Raw genomic sequence first — 19,416 nt, 5'->3', positions numbered from 1 at the left:
ACAGAGAGATACAATAGTACTATCAGAATACAGTGATATAATAATGCACTGGAGTGGTTCTGTGCCTGCAGTGTAATGAGGTAACAGCAGTAGTGTGCACACAGCTCTGGGTGTTAGTGGGCTGTGGGGTGTCACACACAGAGATGCAATAGTACTATCAGGATACAGTGACATAATAATACACTGGAGGGGTGCTGTGTCTGCAGTGTAATGAGGTAACAGCAGTAGTGTGCACACAGCTCTGGGTGTCAGTGGGCTGTGGAGTGTCTCACACAGAGAGATACAATAGTACTATCAGAATACAGTGACATAATAATACACTGGAGTGGTTCTGTGCCTGCAGTGTAATGAGGTAACAGCAGTAGTGTGCACACAGCTCTGGGTGTCAGTGGGCTGTGGGGTGTCACACAGAGAGATACAATAGTACTATCAGAATACAGTGACATAATAATACACTGGAGTGGTTCTGTGCCTGCAGTGTAATGAGGCAGCAGCAGTAGTGTGCACACAGCTCTGGGTGTCAGTGGGCTGTGGAGTGTCTCACACAGAGAGATGCAATAGTACTATCAGAGTACAGTGACATAATAATACACTGGAGGGGTTCTGTGCCTGCAGTGTAATGAGGTAACAGCAGTAGTGTGCACACAGCTCTGGGTGTCAGTGGGCTGTGGGGTGTCACACAGAGATGCAATAGTACTATCAGAATACAGTGACATAATAATACACTGGAGTGGTTCTGTGCCTGCAGTGTAATGAGGTAACAGCAGTAGTGTGCACACAGCTCTGGGGGTCAGTGGGCTGTGGGGTGTCACACAGAGAGATACAATAGTACTATCAGAATACAGTGACATAATAATGCACTGGAGTGGTTCTGTGCCTGCAGTGTAATGAGGCAGCAGCAGTAGTGTGCACACAGCTCTGGGTGTCAGTGGGCTGTGGAGTGTCACACAGAGAGATACAATAGTACTATCAGAATACAGTGACATAATAATGCACTGGAGTGGTTCTGTGCCTGCAGTGTAATGAGGTAACAGCAGTAGTGTGCACACAGCTCTGGGTGTCAGTGGGCTGTGGAGTGTCACACACAGAGAGATACAATAGTACTATCAGAATACAGTGACATAATAATGCACTGGAGTGGTGCTGTGCCTGCAGTGTAATGAGGTAACAGCAGTAGTGTGCACACAGCTCTGGGGGTCAGTGGGCTGTGGGGTGTCACACAGAGAGATACAATAGTACTATCAGAATACAGTGACATAATAATGCACTGGAGTGGTTCTGTGCCTGCAGTGTAATGAGGTAACAGCAGTAGTGTGCACACAGCTCTGGGTGTCAGTGGGCTGTGGGGTGTCACACACAGAGAGATGCAATAGTACTATCAGAATACAGTGACATAATAATACACTGGAGTGGTTCTGTGCCTGCAGTGTAATGAGGTAACAGCAGTAGTGTGCACAGCTCTGGGTGTCAGTGGGCTGTGGGGTGTCACACACAGAGAGATACAATAGTACTATCAGAATACAGTGACATAATAATACACTGGAGTGGTTCTGTGCCTGCAGTGTAATGAGGTAACAGCAGTAGTGTGCACAGCTCTGGGTGTCAGTGGGCTGTGGGGTGTCACACACAGAGAGATACAATAGTACTATCAGAATACAGTGACATAATAATACACTGGAGTGGTTCTGTGCCTGCAGTGTAATGAGGTAACAGCAGTAGTGTGCACACAGCTCTGGGTGTCAGTGGGCTGTGGGGTGTCACACAGAGAGATACAATAGTACTATCAGAATACAGTGATATAATAATACACTGGAGGGGTTCTGTGCCTGCAGTGTAATGAGGTAACAGCAGTAGTGTGCACAGCTCTGGGTGTCAGTGGGCTGTGGGGTGTCACACACAGAGAGATACAATAGTACTATCAGAATACAGTGACATAATAATACACTGGAGTGGTTCTGTGCCTGCAGTGTAATGAGGTAACAGCAGTAGTGTGCACAGCTCTGGGTGTCAGTGGGCTGTGGGGTGTCACACACAGAGAGATACAATAGTACTATCAGAATACAGTGACATAATAATACACTGGAGTGGTTCTGTGCCTGCAGTGTAATGAGGTAACAGCAGTAGTGTGCACAGCTCTGGGTGTCAGTGGGCTGTGGGGTGTCACACACAGAGAGATACAATAGTACTATCAGAATACAGTGACATAATAATACACTGGAGTGGTTCTGTGCCTGCAGTGTAATGAGGTAACAGCAGTAGTGTGCACACAGCTCTGAGTGTCAGTGGGCTGTGGGGTGTCACACAGAGAGATACAATAGTACTATCAGAATACAGTGACATAATAATACACTGGAGTGGTTCTGTGCCTGCAGTGTAATGAGGCAGCAGCAGTAGTGTGCACACAGCTCTGGGTGTCAGTGGGCTGTGGGGTGTCACACACAGAGAGATACAATAGTACTATCAGAATACAGTGACATAATAATACACTGGAGTGGTTCTGTGCCTGCAGTGTAATGAGGTAACAGCAGTAGTGTGCACACAGCTCTGGGGGTCAGTGGGCTGTGGGGTGTCACACAGAGAGATACAATAGTACTATCAGAATACAGTGACATAATAATGCACTGGAGTGGTGCTGTGCCTGCAGTGTAATGAGGTAACAGCAGTAGTGTGCACAGCTCTGGGTGTCAGTGGGCTGTGGGGTGTCACACAGAGAGATACAATAGTACTATCAGAATACAGTGACATAATAATACACTGGAGTGGTTCTGTGCCTGCAGTGTAATGAGGTAACAGCAGTAGTGTGCACAGCTCTGGGTGTCAGTGGGCTGTGGAGTGTCTCACACAGAGAGATGCAATAGTACTATCAGAATACAGTGACATAATAATACACTGGAGTGGTTCTGTGCCTGCAGTGTAATGAGGTAACAGCAGTAGTGTGCACACAGCTCTGGGTGTCAGTGGGCTGTGGGGTGTCACACAGAGAGATACAATAGTACTATCAGAATACAGTGACATAATAATGCACTGGAGTGGTTCTGTGCCTGCAGTGTAATGAGGTAACAGCAGTAGTGTGCACACAGCTCTGGGGGTCAGTGGGCTGTGGGGTGTCACACAGAGAGATACAATAGTACTATCAGAATACAGTGACATAATAATACACTGGAGTGGTTCTGTGTCTGCAGTGTAATGAGGTAACAGCAGTAGTGTGCACAGCTCTGGGTGTCAGTGGGCTGTGGGGTGTCACACAGAGAGATACAATAGTACTATCAGAATACAGTGACATAATAATGCACTGGAGTGGTTCTGTGCCTGCAGTGTAATGAGGTAACAGCAGTAGTGTGCACAGCTCTGGGTGTCAGTGGGCTGTGGAGTGTCTCACACAGAGAGATGCAATAGTACTATCAGAGTACAGTGACATAATAATACACTGGAGTGGTTCTGTGCCTGCAGTGTAATGAGGTAACAGCAGTAGTGTGCACACAGCTCTGGGTGTCAGTGGGCTGTGGAGTGTCTCACACAGAGAGATGCAATAGTACTATCAGAGTACAGTGACATAATAATACACTGGAGGGGTTCTGTGCCTGCAGTGTAATGAGGTAACAGCAGTAGTGTGCACACAGCTCTGGGTGTCAGTGGGCTGTGGGGTGTCACACAGAGAGATACAATAGTACTATCAGAATACAGTGACATAATAATACACTGGAGTGGTTCTGTGCCTGCAGTGTAATGTGGTAACAGCAGTAGTGTGCACACAGCTCTGGGTGTCAGTGGGCTGTGGAGTGTCACACAGAGAGATACAATAGTACTATCAGAATACAGTGATATAATAATGCACTGGAGTGGTTCTGTGCCTGCAGTGTAATGAGGTAACAGCAGTAGTGTGCACACAGCTCTGGGTGTTAGTGGGCTGTGGGGTGTCACACACAGAGATGCAATAGTACTATCAGGATACAGTGACATAATAATACACTGGAGGGGTGCTGTGTCTGCAGTGTAATGAGGTAACAGCAGTAGTGTGCACACAGCTCTGGGTGTCAGTGGGCTGTGGAGTGTCTCACACAGAGAGATACAATAGTACTATCAGAATACAGTGACATAATAATACACTGGAGTGGTTCTGTGCCTGCAGTGTAATGAGGTAACAGCAGTAGTGTGCACACAGCTCTGGGTGTCAGTGGGCTGTGGGGTGTCACACAGAGAGATACAATAGTACTATCAGAATACAGTGACATAATAATACACTGGAGTGGTACTGTGCCTGCAGTGTAATGAGGTAACAGCAGTAGTGTGCACACAGCTCTGGGTGTCAGTGGGCTGTGGGGTGTCTCACACAGAGAGATACAATAGTACTATCAGAATACAGTGACATAATAATGCACTGGAGTGGTTCTGTGCCTGCAGTGTAATGAGGCAGCAGCAGTAGTGTGCACACAGCTCTGGGTGTCAGTGGGCTGTGGGGTGTCACACACAGAGAGATACAATAGTACTATCAGAATACAGTGACATAATAATACACTGGAGGGGTTCTGTGCCTGCAGTGTAATGAGGTAACAGCAGTAGTGTGCACACAGCTCTGGGTGTCAGTGGGCTGTGGAGTGTCTCACACAGAGAGATGCAATAGTACTATCAGAGTACAGTGACATAATAATACACTGGAGGGGTTCTGTGCCTGCAGTGTAATGAGGTAACAGCAGTAGTGTGCACACAGCTCTGGGTGTCAGTGGGCTGTGGGGTGTCACACAGAGATGCAATAGTACTATCAGAATACAGTGACATAATAATACACTGGAGTGGTTCTGTGCCTGCAGTGTAATGAGGTAACAGCAGTAGTGTGCACACAGCTCTGGGGGTCAGTGGGCTGTGGGGTGTCACACAGAGAGATACAATAGTACTATCAGAATACAGTGACATAATAATGCACTGGAGTGGTTCTGTGCCTGCAGTGTAATGAGGCAGCAGCAGTAGTGTGCACACAGCTCTGGGTGTCAGTGGGCTGTGGAGTGTCACACAGAGAGATACAATAGTACTATCAGAATACAGTGACATAATAATGCACTGGAGTGGTTCTGTGCCTGCAGTGTAATGAGGTAACAGCAGTAGTGTGCACACAGCTCTGGGTGTCAGTGGGCTGTGGAGTGTCACACACAGAGAGATACAATAGTACTATCAGAATACAGTGACATAATAATGCACTGGAGTGGTGCTGTGCCTGCAGTGTAATGAGGTAACAGCAGTAGTGTGCACACAGCTCTGGGGGTCAGTGGGCTGTGGGGTGTCACACAGAGAGATACAATAGTACTATCAGAATACAGTGACATAATAATGCACTGGAGTGGTTCTGTGCCTGCAGTGTAATGAGGTAACAGCAGTAGTGTGCACACAGCTCTGGGTGTCAGTGGGCTGTGGAGTGTCACACACAGAGAGATACAATAGTACTATCAGAATACAGTGACATAATAATACACTGGAGTGGTTCTGTGCCTGCAGTGTAATGAGGTAACAGCAGTAGTGTGCACAGCTCTGGGTGTCAGTGGGCTGTGGAGTGTCACACAGAGAGATACAATAGTACTATCAGAATACAGTGATATAATAATACACTGGAGGGGTTCTGTGCCTGCAGTGTAATGAGGTAACAGCAGTAGTGTGCACAGCTCTGGGTGTCAGTGGGCTGTGGGGTGTCACACACAGAGAGATACAATAGTACTATCAGAATACAGTGACATAATAATACACTGGAGTGGTTCTGTGCCTGCAGTGTAATGAGGTAACAGCAGTAGTGTGCACACAGCTCTGGGTGTCAGTGGGCTGTGGGGTGTCACACAGAGAGATACAATAGTACTATCAGAATACAGTGATATAATAATACACTGGAGGGGTTCTGTGCCTGCAGTGTAATGAGGTAACAGCAGTAGTGTGCACAGCTCTGGGTGTCAGTGGGCTGTGGGGTGTCACACACAGAGAGATACAATAGTACTATCAGAATACAGTGACATAATAATACACTGGAGTGGTTCTGTGCCTGCAGTGTAATGAGGTAACAGCAGTAGTGTGCACAGCTCTGGGTGTCAGTGGGCTGTGGGGTGTCACACACAGAGAGATACAATAGTACTATCAGAATACAGTGACATAATAATACACTGGAGTGGTTCTGTGCCTGCAGTGTAATGAGGTAACAGCAGTAGTGTGCACACAGCTCTGAGTGTCAGTGGGCTGTGGGGTGTCACACAGAGAGATACAATAGTACTATCAGAATACAGTGACATAATAATACACTGGAGTGGTTCTGTGCCTGCAGTGTAATGAGGCAGCAGCAGTAGTGTGCACACAGCTCTGGGTGTCAGTGGGCTGTGGAGTGTCTCACACACAGAGAGATACAATAGTACTATCAGAATACAGTGACATAATAATACACTGGAGTGGTTCTGTGCCTGCAGTGTAATGAGGTAACAGCAGTAGTGTGCACACAGCTCTGGGTGTCAGTGGGCTGTGGAGTGTCACACAGAGAGATACAATAGTACTATCAGAGTACAGTGACATAATAATGCACTGGAGTGGTGCTGTGCCTGCAGTGTAATGAGGTAACAGCAGTAGTGTGCACAGCTCTGGGGGTCAGTGGGCTGTGGGGTGTCACACACAGAGAGATACAATAGTACTATCAGAATACAGTGACATAATAATACACTGGAGTGGTTCTGTGCCTGCAGTGTAATGAGGTAACAGCAGTAGTGTGCACACAGCTCTGAGTGTCAGTGGGCTGTGGAGTGTCTCACACACAGAGAGATACAATAGTACTATCAGAATACAGTGACATAATAATACACTGGAGTGGTTCTGTGCCTGCAGTGTAATGAGGTAACAGCAGTAGTGTGCACACAGCTCTGGGGGTCAGTGGGCTGTGGAGTGTCACACAGAGAGATACAATAGTACTATCAGAATACAGTGACATAATAATACACTGGAGTGGTTCTGTGCCTGCAGTGTAATGAGGTAACAGCAGTAGTGTGCACACAGCTCTGGGTGTCAGTGGGCTGTGGAGTGTCACACAGAGAGATACAATAGTACTATCAGAACACAGAGACATAATAATGCACTGGAGTTATTCTGTGCCTGCAGTGTAATGAGGCAACAGCAGTAGTGTGCACACAGCTCTGGGGGTCAGTGGGCTGTGGAGTGTCACACAGAGAGATACAATAGTACTATCAGAATATAGTGACATAATAATACACTGGAGTGGTACTGTGCCTGCAGTGTAATGAGGCAACAGCAGTAGTGTGCACACAGCTCTGGGTGTCAGTGGGCTGTGGAGTGTCTCACACAGAGAGATACAATAGTACTATCAGCATACAGGGACATAATAATACACTGGAGTGGTTCTGTGCCTGCAGTGTAATGAGGTAACAGCAGTAGTGTGCACACAGCTCTGGGTGTCAGTGGGCTGTGGAGTGTCTCACACAGAGAGATACAATAGTACTATCAGAACACAGAGACATAATAATGCACTGGAGTTATTCTGTGCCTGTAACCAGTGCTACTCAACAGGATTCGGCATATCCGGGTAGACCCGGATATCCGAACTTTTTAGGCCTATCCGACCAGATCCGGATTCCGGATAGCTATCTGCGGATAGTTGGCTGGGCTATGCGGATATCCGCGGATATCAGGACCATTGAAATACTGTATGAGGTCCAGGACGTCATGGGAGCCAATCAGAGGACTCCCAGCAGAGGAAGCAGTAAAAAAGGGGCGCAGGAGGCTAGTGGACAAATCGGGCGCCGCCATTCACTCCCATAATAAATATCGTTTACTGGGCGCCGAACAGGAAAAAAGGGCGCCCGAGAATAATGTTTTCCAACGGCGCCCAAAGATTTTTCATGTTTTATAACTGCTTGTGATGATTTACGTTTCCTATTTCAATAAAACATTATTTTAAATGTTATCCCTTACTATTTGTAAAACATTATTATTCACAAACTAAAGCGATCAGTACGTAACGTAAATTGTAATATATTTTATCCCTTACTGTTTCTAAAACATTATTCTACACACAATACAGTGATCACTAAGGGGGGTCTTAGGTTTAGGCACCACCAGGGGGGTCTTAGGTTTAGGCACCACCAGGGGGGTCTTAGGTTTAGGCACCACCAGGGGGTCTTAGGTTTAGGCACCACCAGGGGGGTCTTAGGTTTAGGCACCACCAGGGGGGTCTTAGGTTTAGGCACCACCAAGGGGGTCTTAGGTTTAGGCACCACCAGGGGGGTCTTAGGTTTAGGCACCACCAGGGGGGTCTTAGGTTTAGGCACCACCAGGGGGGTCTTAGGTTTAGGCACCACCAGGGGGGTCTTAGGTTTAGGCACCACCAGGGGGGTCTTAGGTTTAGGCACCAACAGGGGGGTCTTAGGTTTAGGCACCACCAGGGGGGTCTTAGGTTTAGGCACCACCAGGGGGGTCTTAGGTTTAGGCACCAACAGGGGGGTCTTAGGTTTAGGCACCACCAGGGGGGTCTTAGGTTTAGGCACCACCAGGGGTGTGGTTAGGTTTAGGCACCACCAGGGGGGTCTTAGGTTTAGGCACCACCAGGGGGTCTTAGATTTAGGCACCACCAGGGGGGTCTTAGGTTTAGGCACCACCAGGGGGGTCTTAGGTTTAGGCACCACCAGGGGGGTCTAGGGGTTAGGGGTAGGTACAGGGAGGGTTACTTACTAATTTTTTTTTAAACGTTATTATACATTTCACTTTTTAAACGGAAGATTAACGTTTTCACAATTGCCGATTTCATGCACATTATTTAATGATTTATAAATGTATACAAACAAATATTTAAACGAAATATAGTATATTATATTTTTAAACGTTATCCATGTTTATCATTTAAAACCCCGCGCCCTTTTTTCCCCTTTTTAACGTACGCCCCAGCAGAAGCACCAGCAGCCTATCACAGAGGTGAACCCTGGCCAGCCCCACCTGACCTCATTGAGCCAATCAGAGGCCTCCCAGCCAAAACCCTGGCATCCAATCACAGAAGGGAACACTGGCCAGCCCCCCTGTATAATAAGGAGGGCTGCCATGATGAGACATATTGTCCTAGCTTGCTGAATGCTTACTGAGAGACATGCTCCAGTGCTGCTGCAACTGCAAGGGCTGTACACAGTATAAACCTAAGCTGTTCAGTGAGTAACCCCTTCACTATCACTACAGTATTCTTAAATCATTCATTTGCTTGATTGATGTCATAAATGTGACATTTAGAGTGTGTGCTGCAGTGCTGCTGCAGCTGCTATGTGTGTGTTGTGCACAGACCAGGCCAGCTGCTGTCTGCCACGTGCAAACACGTGCAAAGTGCAAACACGTGCAAAGAGCAAACACGTGCAAAGAGCAAACACGTGCAAAGTGCAAACACGTGCAAAGTGCAAACACGTGCAAAGTGCAAACACGTGCAAAGAGCAAAAACGTGCAAAGTGCAAACACGTGCAAAGAGCAAAAACGTGCAAAGTGCAAACACGTGCAAAGAGCAAAAACGTGCAAAGTGCAAACACGCGCAAAGAGCAAAAACGTGCAAAGTGCAAAATGCCACGTACAAAGTGCAAACACGCGCAAAGAGCAAAAACGTGCGAAGTGCAAAATGCCACGTACAAAGTGCAAACACGTGCAAACACGTGCAAAGTGCAAACACGTGCAAACATGATGCAAAGTGCAAACACGATGCAAAGTGCAAACACGTACAAACACGTGCAAAGTGCAAACACGTGCAAAGTGCAAAATGCCACGTGCAAAGTGCAAACAAGTGCAAACACGTGCAAAGTGCAAACACGTGCAAACATGTGCAAAGTGCAAACACGTGCAAACACTTTGCACTTGGCACTTTGCACGTGTTTGCACTTTGCACGTGTTTGCACGTGTTTGCACTTTGGTAGTGTTTGTACGTGTTTGCACTTTGCACATGTTTGCACCTTGCACGTGTTTGCATTTTGCACGTGTTTGCACCTTGCATTTGTTTGCACCTTGCATGTGTTTGCATGTGTTTGCACATTTATGCACGTGTTGGCACTTCACACTTTGCACTTGGCATTTTGCACATGGCACTTTGCATTTGGCACTTGGCCCTTTGCATTTGGCACTTGGCCCTTTGCACTTGGCACTTTGCATTTAGCACTTGGCCCTTTGCATTTGGCACTTGGCCCTTTGCATTTGGCACTTGGCCCTTTGCACTTGGCCCTTTGCATTTGGCACTTGGCCCTTTGCACTTGGCCCTTTGCATTTGGCACTTGGCCCTTTGCACTTGGCCCTTTGCACTTGGCCCTTTGCATTTGGCACTTTGCATTTGGCACTTGGCCCTTTGCACTTGGCCCTTTGCATTTGGCACTTTGCATTTGGCACTTGGCCCTTTGTATTTGGCACTTGGCACTTTGCATTTGGCACTTGGCCCTTTGCACTTGGTCCTCTGCATTTGGCACTTGGCCACTTGGCACTTTGCACGTGTTTGCACCTTGCACGTGTTTGCACCTTGCATGTGTTTGCACATTTTTGCACGTGTTGGCACTTCGCACTTTGCACTTGGCATTTTGTACATGGCACTTTGCATTTGGCACTTGGCCCTTTGCATTTGGTACTTGGCCCTTTGCATTTGGCACTTGGCCCTTTGCACTTGGCCCTTGGCATTTGGCACTTGGCCCTTTGCATTTGGCACTTGGCCCTTTGCACTTGGCACTTGGCCCTTTGCACTTGGCCATTTGTATTTGGCACTTGGCTCTTTGCACTTGGCACTTGGCCCTTTTCACTTGGCCCTTTGCACTTGGCCATTTGTATTTGGCCCTTGGCCTTTTGCACTTGGCATTTTGCACTTTGACAGCCATTTTTTTTTTTGGAGGGGGGGGGGGGGATTTTAAGTCCCCACATCATCAATTAGTATTCCCCTTTTAAAAACAATGATGGTGCATGCTCATATACCCTAAAAAAAAAGTTTTTAAAGCAATTTAAAGGCCACTTCCGTTTTTTTTCCATCCGGATATCCGAATCTGGTCGGATACTGGGGTCCGTCCCAGATTCGGATTGGACATTTTTTGATCCAGATATCCGACCCGGATCGGATAGAGGGGTATCCGGATCTGAATTGGTTCCAGATAGTGAAAAGTGGTATCCGAGCACACTGGCGCACGGAAGGGGTTGTTCCGGGTGTCTGGAACCACCCCCTTGCACCTAGACCGGAAGTGCCTCCGGAATCTGAGCAGCGGCAGCCACTGAATGTAATAGTGCAGCTGCCGCTTGCTCATGTGTGTGCGCAGTAGGGGGGCCCGGGGCCCGCTAGCTGTGTGGGGGGGGGAGCGCTGTCACCCTCCCTATTGAGGGACCCCCCAGCCAGATATGCTGCTTCTTCGCCGCAGCCCCGCAGTCTCCCGGAGGCAGATCAGGGCTACGGCAAGATGGCTGCCGAAGCCCTGCTCTGGAGACAGTGTCTCCAGTACAGGGCTTCGGGAGCCATCTTGCCGTAGCCCTGCACTCTGCCTGTCAGCGCGGGAGATGTGCTGCAGGAGGATCATCGGGGAGCTAGTGCCAGATGCCAGGAGAGGAGAAGACTTCTGTCAGGTAAGTGATTTGTTTTTTTTTCACAGGTGCATTTTTTTTCTAGTTTCTGCTGCCCACATTACGATTTTCAGGTGTCTGCTGCCCACATTACGATTTTCAGGTGTCTGCTGCCCACATTACGATTTTCAGGTGTCTGCTGCCCACATTACGATTTTCTGGTGTCTGCTGCCCACATTGCGATTTTCTGGTCACTGCTGCCCATATTACGACTTTCAAGTGTCTGCTGCCCACATTACGATTTTCAGGTGTCTGCTGCCCACATTACGATTTTCAGGTGTCTGCTGCCCACATTACGATTTTCAGGTGTCTGCTGCCCACATTACGATTTTCTGGTCACTGCTGCCCATATTGCGATTTTCAGGTGTCTGCTGCCCATATTACGACTTTCAGGTGTCTGCTGCCCATATTACGATTTTCTGGTCACTGCTGCCCACATTGCGATTTTCAGGTGTCTGCTGCCCACATTACGATTTTCTGGTGTCTGCTGCCCACATTGCGATTTTCAGGTGTCTGCTGCCCACATTACGATTTTCAGGTGTCTGCTGCCCACATTACGATTTTCTGGTCACTGCTGCCCACATTGCGATTTTTAGTTGTCTGCTGCCCACATTATGATTTTCAGGTGTCTGCTGCCCACATTGCGATTTTCAGGTGTCTGCTGCCCACATTACGATTTTCAGGTGTCTGCTGCCCACATTACGATTTTCATGTGACTGCTGCCCACATTACGATTTTCTGGTCACTGCTGCCCACATTGCGATTTTCAGGTGTCTGCTGCCCACATTACGATTTTCATGTGACTGCTGCCCACATTACGATTTTCTGGTCACTGCTGCCCACATTAAGATTTTCTGGTCACTGCTGCCCACATTGTGATTTTCAGGTGTCTGCTGCCCACATTACGATTTTCAGGTGTCTGCTGCCCACATTGCGATTTTCAGGTGTCTGCTGCCCACATTGCGATTTTCAGGTGTCTGCTGCCCACATTATGATTTTCTGGTCACTGCTGCCCACATTGCGATTTTCTGGTCACTGCTGCCCACATTGCGATTTTCAGGTGTCTGCTGCCCTCATTACGATTTTCAGGTGTCTGCTGCCCACATTACGATTTTCAGGTGTCTGCTGCCCACATTGCGATTTTCAGGTGTCTGCTGCCCACATTACGATTTTCTGGTCACTGCTGCCCACATTGCGATTTTCTGATGACTGCTGCCCACATTGCGATTTTCAGGTGTCTGCTGCCCACATTGCGATTTTCAGGTGTCTGCTGCCCACATTACGATTTTCTGGTCACTGCTGCCCACACATTGCGATTTTCTGGTGCCTGCTGCCCACATTGTGATTTTCTGGTGACTGCTGCCCACTTTACGATTATTTTCTGATGACTGCTGGCCGCTGCCCACATTACGATTATTTTCTGATGGCTGCTGCCCACATTACGATTATATATATACACTGGCTGTATGCAGGGGGAACTGGCTATATACACTGACTATATGCAGTGGGATCTGGCTATATATACTGGCTATATGCAGAGGGAGGCATCTGGCTGCATACAGTGAGTATATGGGTATATACAGGGGGGGATCTCTGGCTATATATACAGGGGATCTGACTATATACACTGGCCATATATACAAGGGGGATGTGGCGAAATACAAGGGGGAATGTACTGAACGGGGAGTTATCTGGCTATATACTATAAATGGGGATCATATGGTTACTTATCCTAACTGGGGGGGGCCTCATCTGGCTACCTGTGTGATAAATGGGAGTCATCTGGTCACCTATACTAAAGAGGGGTGGGGTAATTTCGTTATCCATAATAAAAGGGGGTTATCTGGCTACTTAATCACTGCCACATTATATATATTTTGGCGAAACGCTACTGCATCATGTGTATTTTGTAGGGAAACACTGCCCATTGTGTGTATTTTGTGGAGAAATGCTGTGCATCATGTGGATTTTGTGGGCAAACGCATGCGCGGTAGTGTGCGGCTTGCCAAAAGAGACCTATCAGGAACCCCCCCCCCCCTTGAAAATCCTGGATTTGCCCCTGGAGCAGCACTGCCTGTAACTAACGAGACAACAGCAGTAGTGTGCACACAGCTCTAGGTGTCAGTGGGCTGTGGAGTGTCACACACAAAAAAAACAACACAGGAGACCGATGTGCTAGCCCTCAAAAGGGCTGTTTGGGGTGCTTTCACAGCAAGTGAGGAACAAGAACACAGGCCTAGCTAACGCTTTCCCTACCTATCTACAGCAAGTCTGCCTCTCCTCTCACTAACAGTCACCAGCCAGCAGAGAATTAATCCAATATGGGCTCCACTACTGCTTTTTGATAGGGGGTGAGGGGGTGGGGGTCCAAGAGGGGGTGCCAGCTGATTGGCTGTCATGTTTCTGCTGACTGTGAGGTAAGAGGTCAAAGTTTAGCTCAATGATGATGTATAGGGGCGGGTCGAACACACCAGGGGCTTCATTCATAAAGTGGTGCTAACCTACTTAGCACGTCTAAAGTCTTTAGACACGCTAACCAGGGTGCTAAGTAGGTTAGCACCGGATTTCTCAATCAGATCGTGTGCTAAGTACCGCGCGCAAAGTCCTATGTGCGCTAAGTCCCATAGGCTTTAATGGGCACCTCGCGCGGAGCGCCCTGCGCTCTGTGCAGTGCACGCCTAAAGTTTTGTGCACATAAAGTTTGGCGCGCGAAAAGCTCATTTAGACGTGCTAAGGGGGTTTTCACAGGCGTGCTAACAGTTAGCACCGCTTTGTGAATCAAGCCCCAAATGTTCGATGATCATCACAAATGCGAATAGCAGATGTTTGCTGAATACTGCTCGTCGCCGAATAGTTCGGGCCTTCTCTACTTCTTATGAGCAGAGCAGGATTGCCGAGGCGTGAAGATTGAATAAATGTCAGTTGCACATATCCAGAGCCAATGCTTTGCCAACCATCTCAGGAAGCCACTAGTGGCCTACATGTGGCAGAGCTGTATGAGCCGGCATTGGACTGATCAGCCACATACACCGCACCCAGCTAACGTCCTTCGTATGATGTTCTTGGTCATCACCGATAACGACAGAAGAACATGATAATGATGACCTCCCAAGCCTCTAGTATCATCGGACAGTATTATGCTGACCTCCTGGACCGGCTGAAGGAGGCAGTTAGGATGAAACCCCCATGGAAAGATGACCAAAGGCATCCTGTTACTGCAGGACATGGCACCTGCGCACACGGCTCATGTTGTGGCTGCCAATCTGGACACTCCGGGTTTCCAATTCGTCCACCCCCCCCTACACACACACACACAATCACCTGACCCCCCCCCCCCCCCCCCCCACACACACACACACACACACACACACACACACAATCACCTGACACCCCCCCCCCCCCCACACACACACACACACTGTACACACACACACACAATCACCTGACCCCCCCCCCACACACACACACACACACCTGACTTGGTCCCTTCCGACTATTATCTGTTCCCAGACTTCATACACCTGAAGAGGAACGTTCTGACAACACTTCCTGACCTCACACATGCTGCCAAGAGCTGAAAACTGTAGCAAGTGCATCAGCCTCGGGGGGTTATAATGTGTTATGTGGGCGAAGCCAGGAAATTATCAGCACCCCTTATATTTGTGCTTCAGCTAACTTCAGCCTGAATGTTGGTTACTGTATTTGAATTTGAGTTGTTTTATTCTTCTAGGTGTGAAGATCCTGAGAACAGCTATGATGGGAACCCGCTGAAGGTCTGTCTGCCCACTGCGCAGCTGCTGGCTGCAGAAGTCGGGGACATCCTGGAGTCCTGTACTGGTAAGATATCAGCCCCGCCCAGTGCACAGCTACAGGCTCCACAATAAGTGACATCCTAGGGTCCTGTACTGGTAAGATATCAGCCCCGCCCCCTGCACAGCTGCTGGCTGCAGAAGTTGGGGACATCCTAGAGTCCTGTACTGGTAAGATATCAGCCCCGCCCAGTGCACAGCTACAGGCTCCACAATAAGTGACATCCTAGGGTCCTGTACTGGTAAGATATCAGCCCCGCCCCCTGCACAGCTGCTGGCTGCAGAAGTTGGGGACATCCTAGAGTCCTGTACTGGTAAGATATCAGCCCCGCCCAGTGCACAGCTACAGGCTCCACAATAAGTGTCATCCTAGGGTCCTGTACTGGTAAGATATTAGCCCCACCCCCTGCACAGCTGCTGGCTGCAGAAACAGTGACATACTAGAGTCCTGTACTGGTAAGATATCAGCCCTGTCCACTGCACAGCTTTTGGCTGCAGAATCAGTGACATCCTAGAGTCCTGTACTTGTAAGATATCCGCCCCACCCCCTGCACAGCTGCTGGCTGCAGAGGTTGGGGACATCCTAGAGTCCTGTACTGGTAAGATATCAGGCCCGCCCCCTGCACAGCTGCTGGCTGCAGAATCAGTGACATTCTAGTGTCTTGCATGAGAATATGAGAATAGTGTGCTATATCCAGATTAGATCAACAGAAACATATGCAAACGATATGCACTCCAGTTGTAACTTTGTTCAAAAGTAAATATATAAGACAAGACAAAATGGTACAAAGTTTACATAAATGTGCCCTGTTTTTGCATATAAACATGGAGTTACAATTGTCATTTCAGCCTGCCCCTTCTCCTGCAGCGACTTCCACAGGAACCGACGACCATCCCACCAACCGGGGTAAGTGTAATGTGGCCATACACTGGCGGATATAGCAACACACAGAGATCCTTCTCCAATCATTATCTGATACTGCTCCTCTCCTCAGATGCTGCTCCTCTCCTCCATCTCTCCTCTCCTCAGATGCTGCTCCTCTCCACCTCTCCTCAGATGCTGCTCCTCTCCTCAGATGCTGCTCCTCCTCCTCCATCTCTCCTCTCCTCAGATGCTGCTCCTCTCCCCATCTCTCCTCTCCTCAGATGCTGCTCCTCTCCCCATCTCTCCTCTCCTCAGATGCTGCTCCTCTCCTCCATCTCTCCTCTCCTCAGATGCTGCTCCTCTCCTCCATCTCTCCTCTCAGATGCTGCTCCTCTCCTCCATCTCTCCTCAGATGCTGCTCCTCTTCTCCATCTCCTCTCCTCAGATGCTGCTCCTCCATCTCTCCTCTCCTCAGATGCTGCTCCTCTCCTCCATCTCTCCTCTCCTCAGATGCTGCTCCTCTCCTCCATCTCTCCTCAGATGCTGCTCCTCTCCTCCATCTCTCCTCTCTTCAGATGCTGCTCCTCTCCCCATCTCTCCTCAGATGCTGCTCCTCTCCCCATCTCTCCTCTCTTCAGATGCTGCTCCTCTCCCCATCTCTCCTCAGATGCTGCTCCTCTCCCCATCTCTCCTCTCCTCAGATACTGCTCCTCTCCTCCATCTCTCCTCAGATGCTACTCCTCTCCTCCATCTCTCCTCTCCTCAGATGCTGCTCCTCTCCTCCATCTCTCCTCAGATGCTGCTCCTCTCCTCTCCTCCATCTCTCCTCTCAGATGCTTCTCCTCTCCTCCATCTCTCCTCAGATGCTGCTCCTCTCCTCCATCTCTCCTCAGATGCTGCTCCTCTCCTCCTTCTCTCCTCTCCTCCATCTCTCCTCTCAGATGCTGCTCCTCTCCTCCATCTCTCCTCTCCTCAGATGCTGCTCCTCTCCCCATCTCTCCTTTCCTCAGATGCTGCTCCTCTCCCCATCTCTCCTCTCCTCAGATGCTGCTCCTCTCCTCCATCTCTCCTCTCCTCAGATACTGCTCCTCTCCTCCATCTCTTCTTTCCTCAGATGCTGCTCCTCTCCCCATCTCTCCTCTCCTCAGATGCTGCTCCTCTCCCCATCTCTCCTCTCCTCCATCTCTCCTTTCCTCAGATGCTGCTCCTCTCCTCCATCTCTCCTCTCCTCCGATGCTGCTCCTCTCCTCCATCTCTCCTTTCCTCAGATGCTGCTCCTCTCCTCCATCTCTCCTCTCCTCAGATGCTGCTCCTCTCCTCCATCTCTCCTTTCCTCAGATGCTGCTCCTCTCCCCATCTCTCCTCTCCTCAGATGCTGCTCCTCTCCTCTCCTCAGATGCTGCTCCTCTCCTCATCTCTCCTCTCCTCAGATGCTGCTCCTCTCCTCCATCTCTCATCTCCTCAGATGCTGCTCCTCTCCTTCATCTCTCCTCTCCTCAGATGCTGCTCCTCTCCTCATCTATCCTCTCATCAGATGCTGCTCCACTGCTCATCTCTCATCTCCTCAGATGCTGCTCCTCTCCCCCATCTCTCCTCTCCTCAGATGCTGCTCCTCTCCTCGCATGCTGCTCCTCTCCTCAGATGCTGCTCCTCTCCTCAATATCTCCTCTTCTCCATCTCTTCTCTTCTCAGATACTGCACCTCTCCTCATCTCTCCTTTCTTCAGATGCTGCTCCACTGCTCATCTCTCATCTCCTCAGATGCTGCTCCTCTCCTCCATCTCTCCTCTCCTCAGATGCTGCTCCTCTCTTCATCTCTCCTCTCCTCAGATGCTGCTCCTCTCCTCATCTCTCCTCTCCTCAGATGCTGCTCCTCTCCTCATCTCTCCTCTCCTCAGATGCTGCTCCTCTCCTCCATCTCTCCTCTCCTCAGATGCTGCTCATCTCCCCATCTCTCCTCTTCTCAGATGCTGCTCATCTCCCCATCTCTCCTCTCCTCGCATGCTGCTCCTCTCCTCAGATGCGGCTCCTCTCCTCCATCTATTCTCCCGTGCTCTTTGGAGCTCTGTAAAATGTGTCTTTTATGTCCTGCAGACCTTCCAGCCCGAACACAAGCTGGTCCACACCACCGTCTCCGAACAAGAGCGCAAACACACGGCGAGAAAGCCTCAGCCGCAGCGTGGAAATGTTATATCCAGCCAAAGGATCAAAGGACACACCAAAATAGGACAGAATGGAGGCCTGCCGGTCAGCGGGACGATTAACGTGTTCTGAACAGAGACTCTCGAGAAGAGTGAGAGATGGGGCGTCAGGGGGCAAATATTCCGCCCCGGCTGCAGTGAAAGCGGCACAGACGATTTCCTGCGTCCACTGGGAATAATACACAAGCCAAACACTGTAGCATAGCCGGAGGTCGGCCATCTTGTGTGGCTCAGGATAATGGTAATAATTGGCTAATGGCTACCAGCTGAACACTGGACACTCCATTTTCTCCAGCTCACTTGTCACTATCAATAAGGGGCTTCAGTTATGAGAAAACCCTTCATTATTCCAACAGAAAGGTCTCTCTAACTATAATCTGTTAACAGAGGAGAGGTCACAGGTCATGGTGAGGTCACAGGTCATGGTGAGGTCACAGGTCATGGTGAGGTCACAGGTCATGGTGAGGTCACAGGTCATGGTGAGGTCACCGGTCTTGGTGACCTTGTCTGAGACACACATGGAATTTTAACTACACAGCAAACATAACATTGTCCATTTTGGAAGCTGGAACTCTCCTTCCTTATGATCCTGTTTTTCAGGATGGTCAATGCATCACTTCAGTGTGCGTAGCCTAACTGAGCTTTCAGAAAACCTCCTGTTGTATCAGCAATAAACGTTTTCTCCCAGCCATCCTGTTGTCTTTACAGTGAAATGCTGTTTCTATTTAGGAAGAGATTTTCACAAACATTATTTTGATTTTCTTCCTTTGATTTCTGAGCAGGTATAAAATCAGCAATGGCCCATCTCATCAAAGCAGAAGCAGGTCGTACATCGCGCCAAAGTGGAGGCACGTCGTACGTCACATTAAAATGGAGGCACAATGTATGTCACGTCAAAGCGGAAGCATGTTGTACGTCGCGTCAAAGAGGAGGCACGTCATACGTGGTATCAAAGAGGAGGCACG

General features: G+C 49.0%; 1 protein-coding gene across 2 annotated transcripts in view; it reads left to right on the top strand.

The window, feature by feature from the left end:
• The window catches only part of LOC137524050 (syntaxin-binding protein 4-like), a 265,426-nt gene extending 246,286 nt beyond the window's left edge, over positions 1–19,140 (top strand). For both annotated transcript variants that reach the window (XM_068243473.1, XM_068243474.1), the window contains exons 20-22: positions 15,308–15,414; positions 16,236–16,293; positions 18,345–19,140. In XM_068243473.1, coding sequence (XP_068099574.1) covers positions 15,308–15,414; positions 16,236–16,293; positions 18,345–18,477 — 298 coding nt within the window. In that variant the 3' untranslated portion in view covers positions 18,478–19,140. The remainder of the gene's footprint in view (positions 1–15,307; positions 15,415–16,235; positions 16,294–18,344) is intronic.
• Positions 19,141–19,416: the final 276 nt, after the last annotated feature.

The sequence above is a fragment of the Hyperolius riggenbachi genome, chromosome 7, assembly GCF_040937935.1.
Source record: "Hyperolius riggenbachi isolate aHypRig1 chromosome 7, aHypRig1.pri, whole genome shotgun sequence".
In the NCBI taxonomy this organism is placed as follows: domain Eukaryota; kingdom Metazoa; phylum Chordata; class Amphibia; order Anura; family Hyperoliidae; genus Hyperolius; species Hyperolius riggenbachi.
This window is presented reverse-complemented; position numbering and strand designations above follow the sequence as displayed.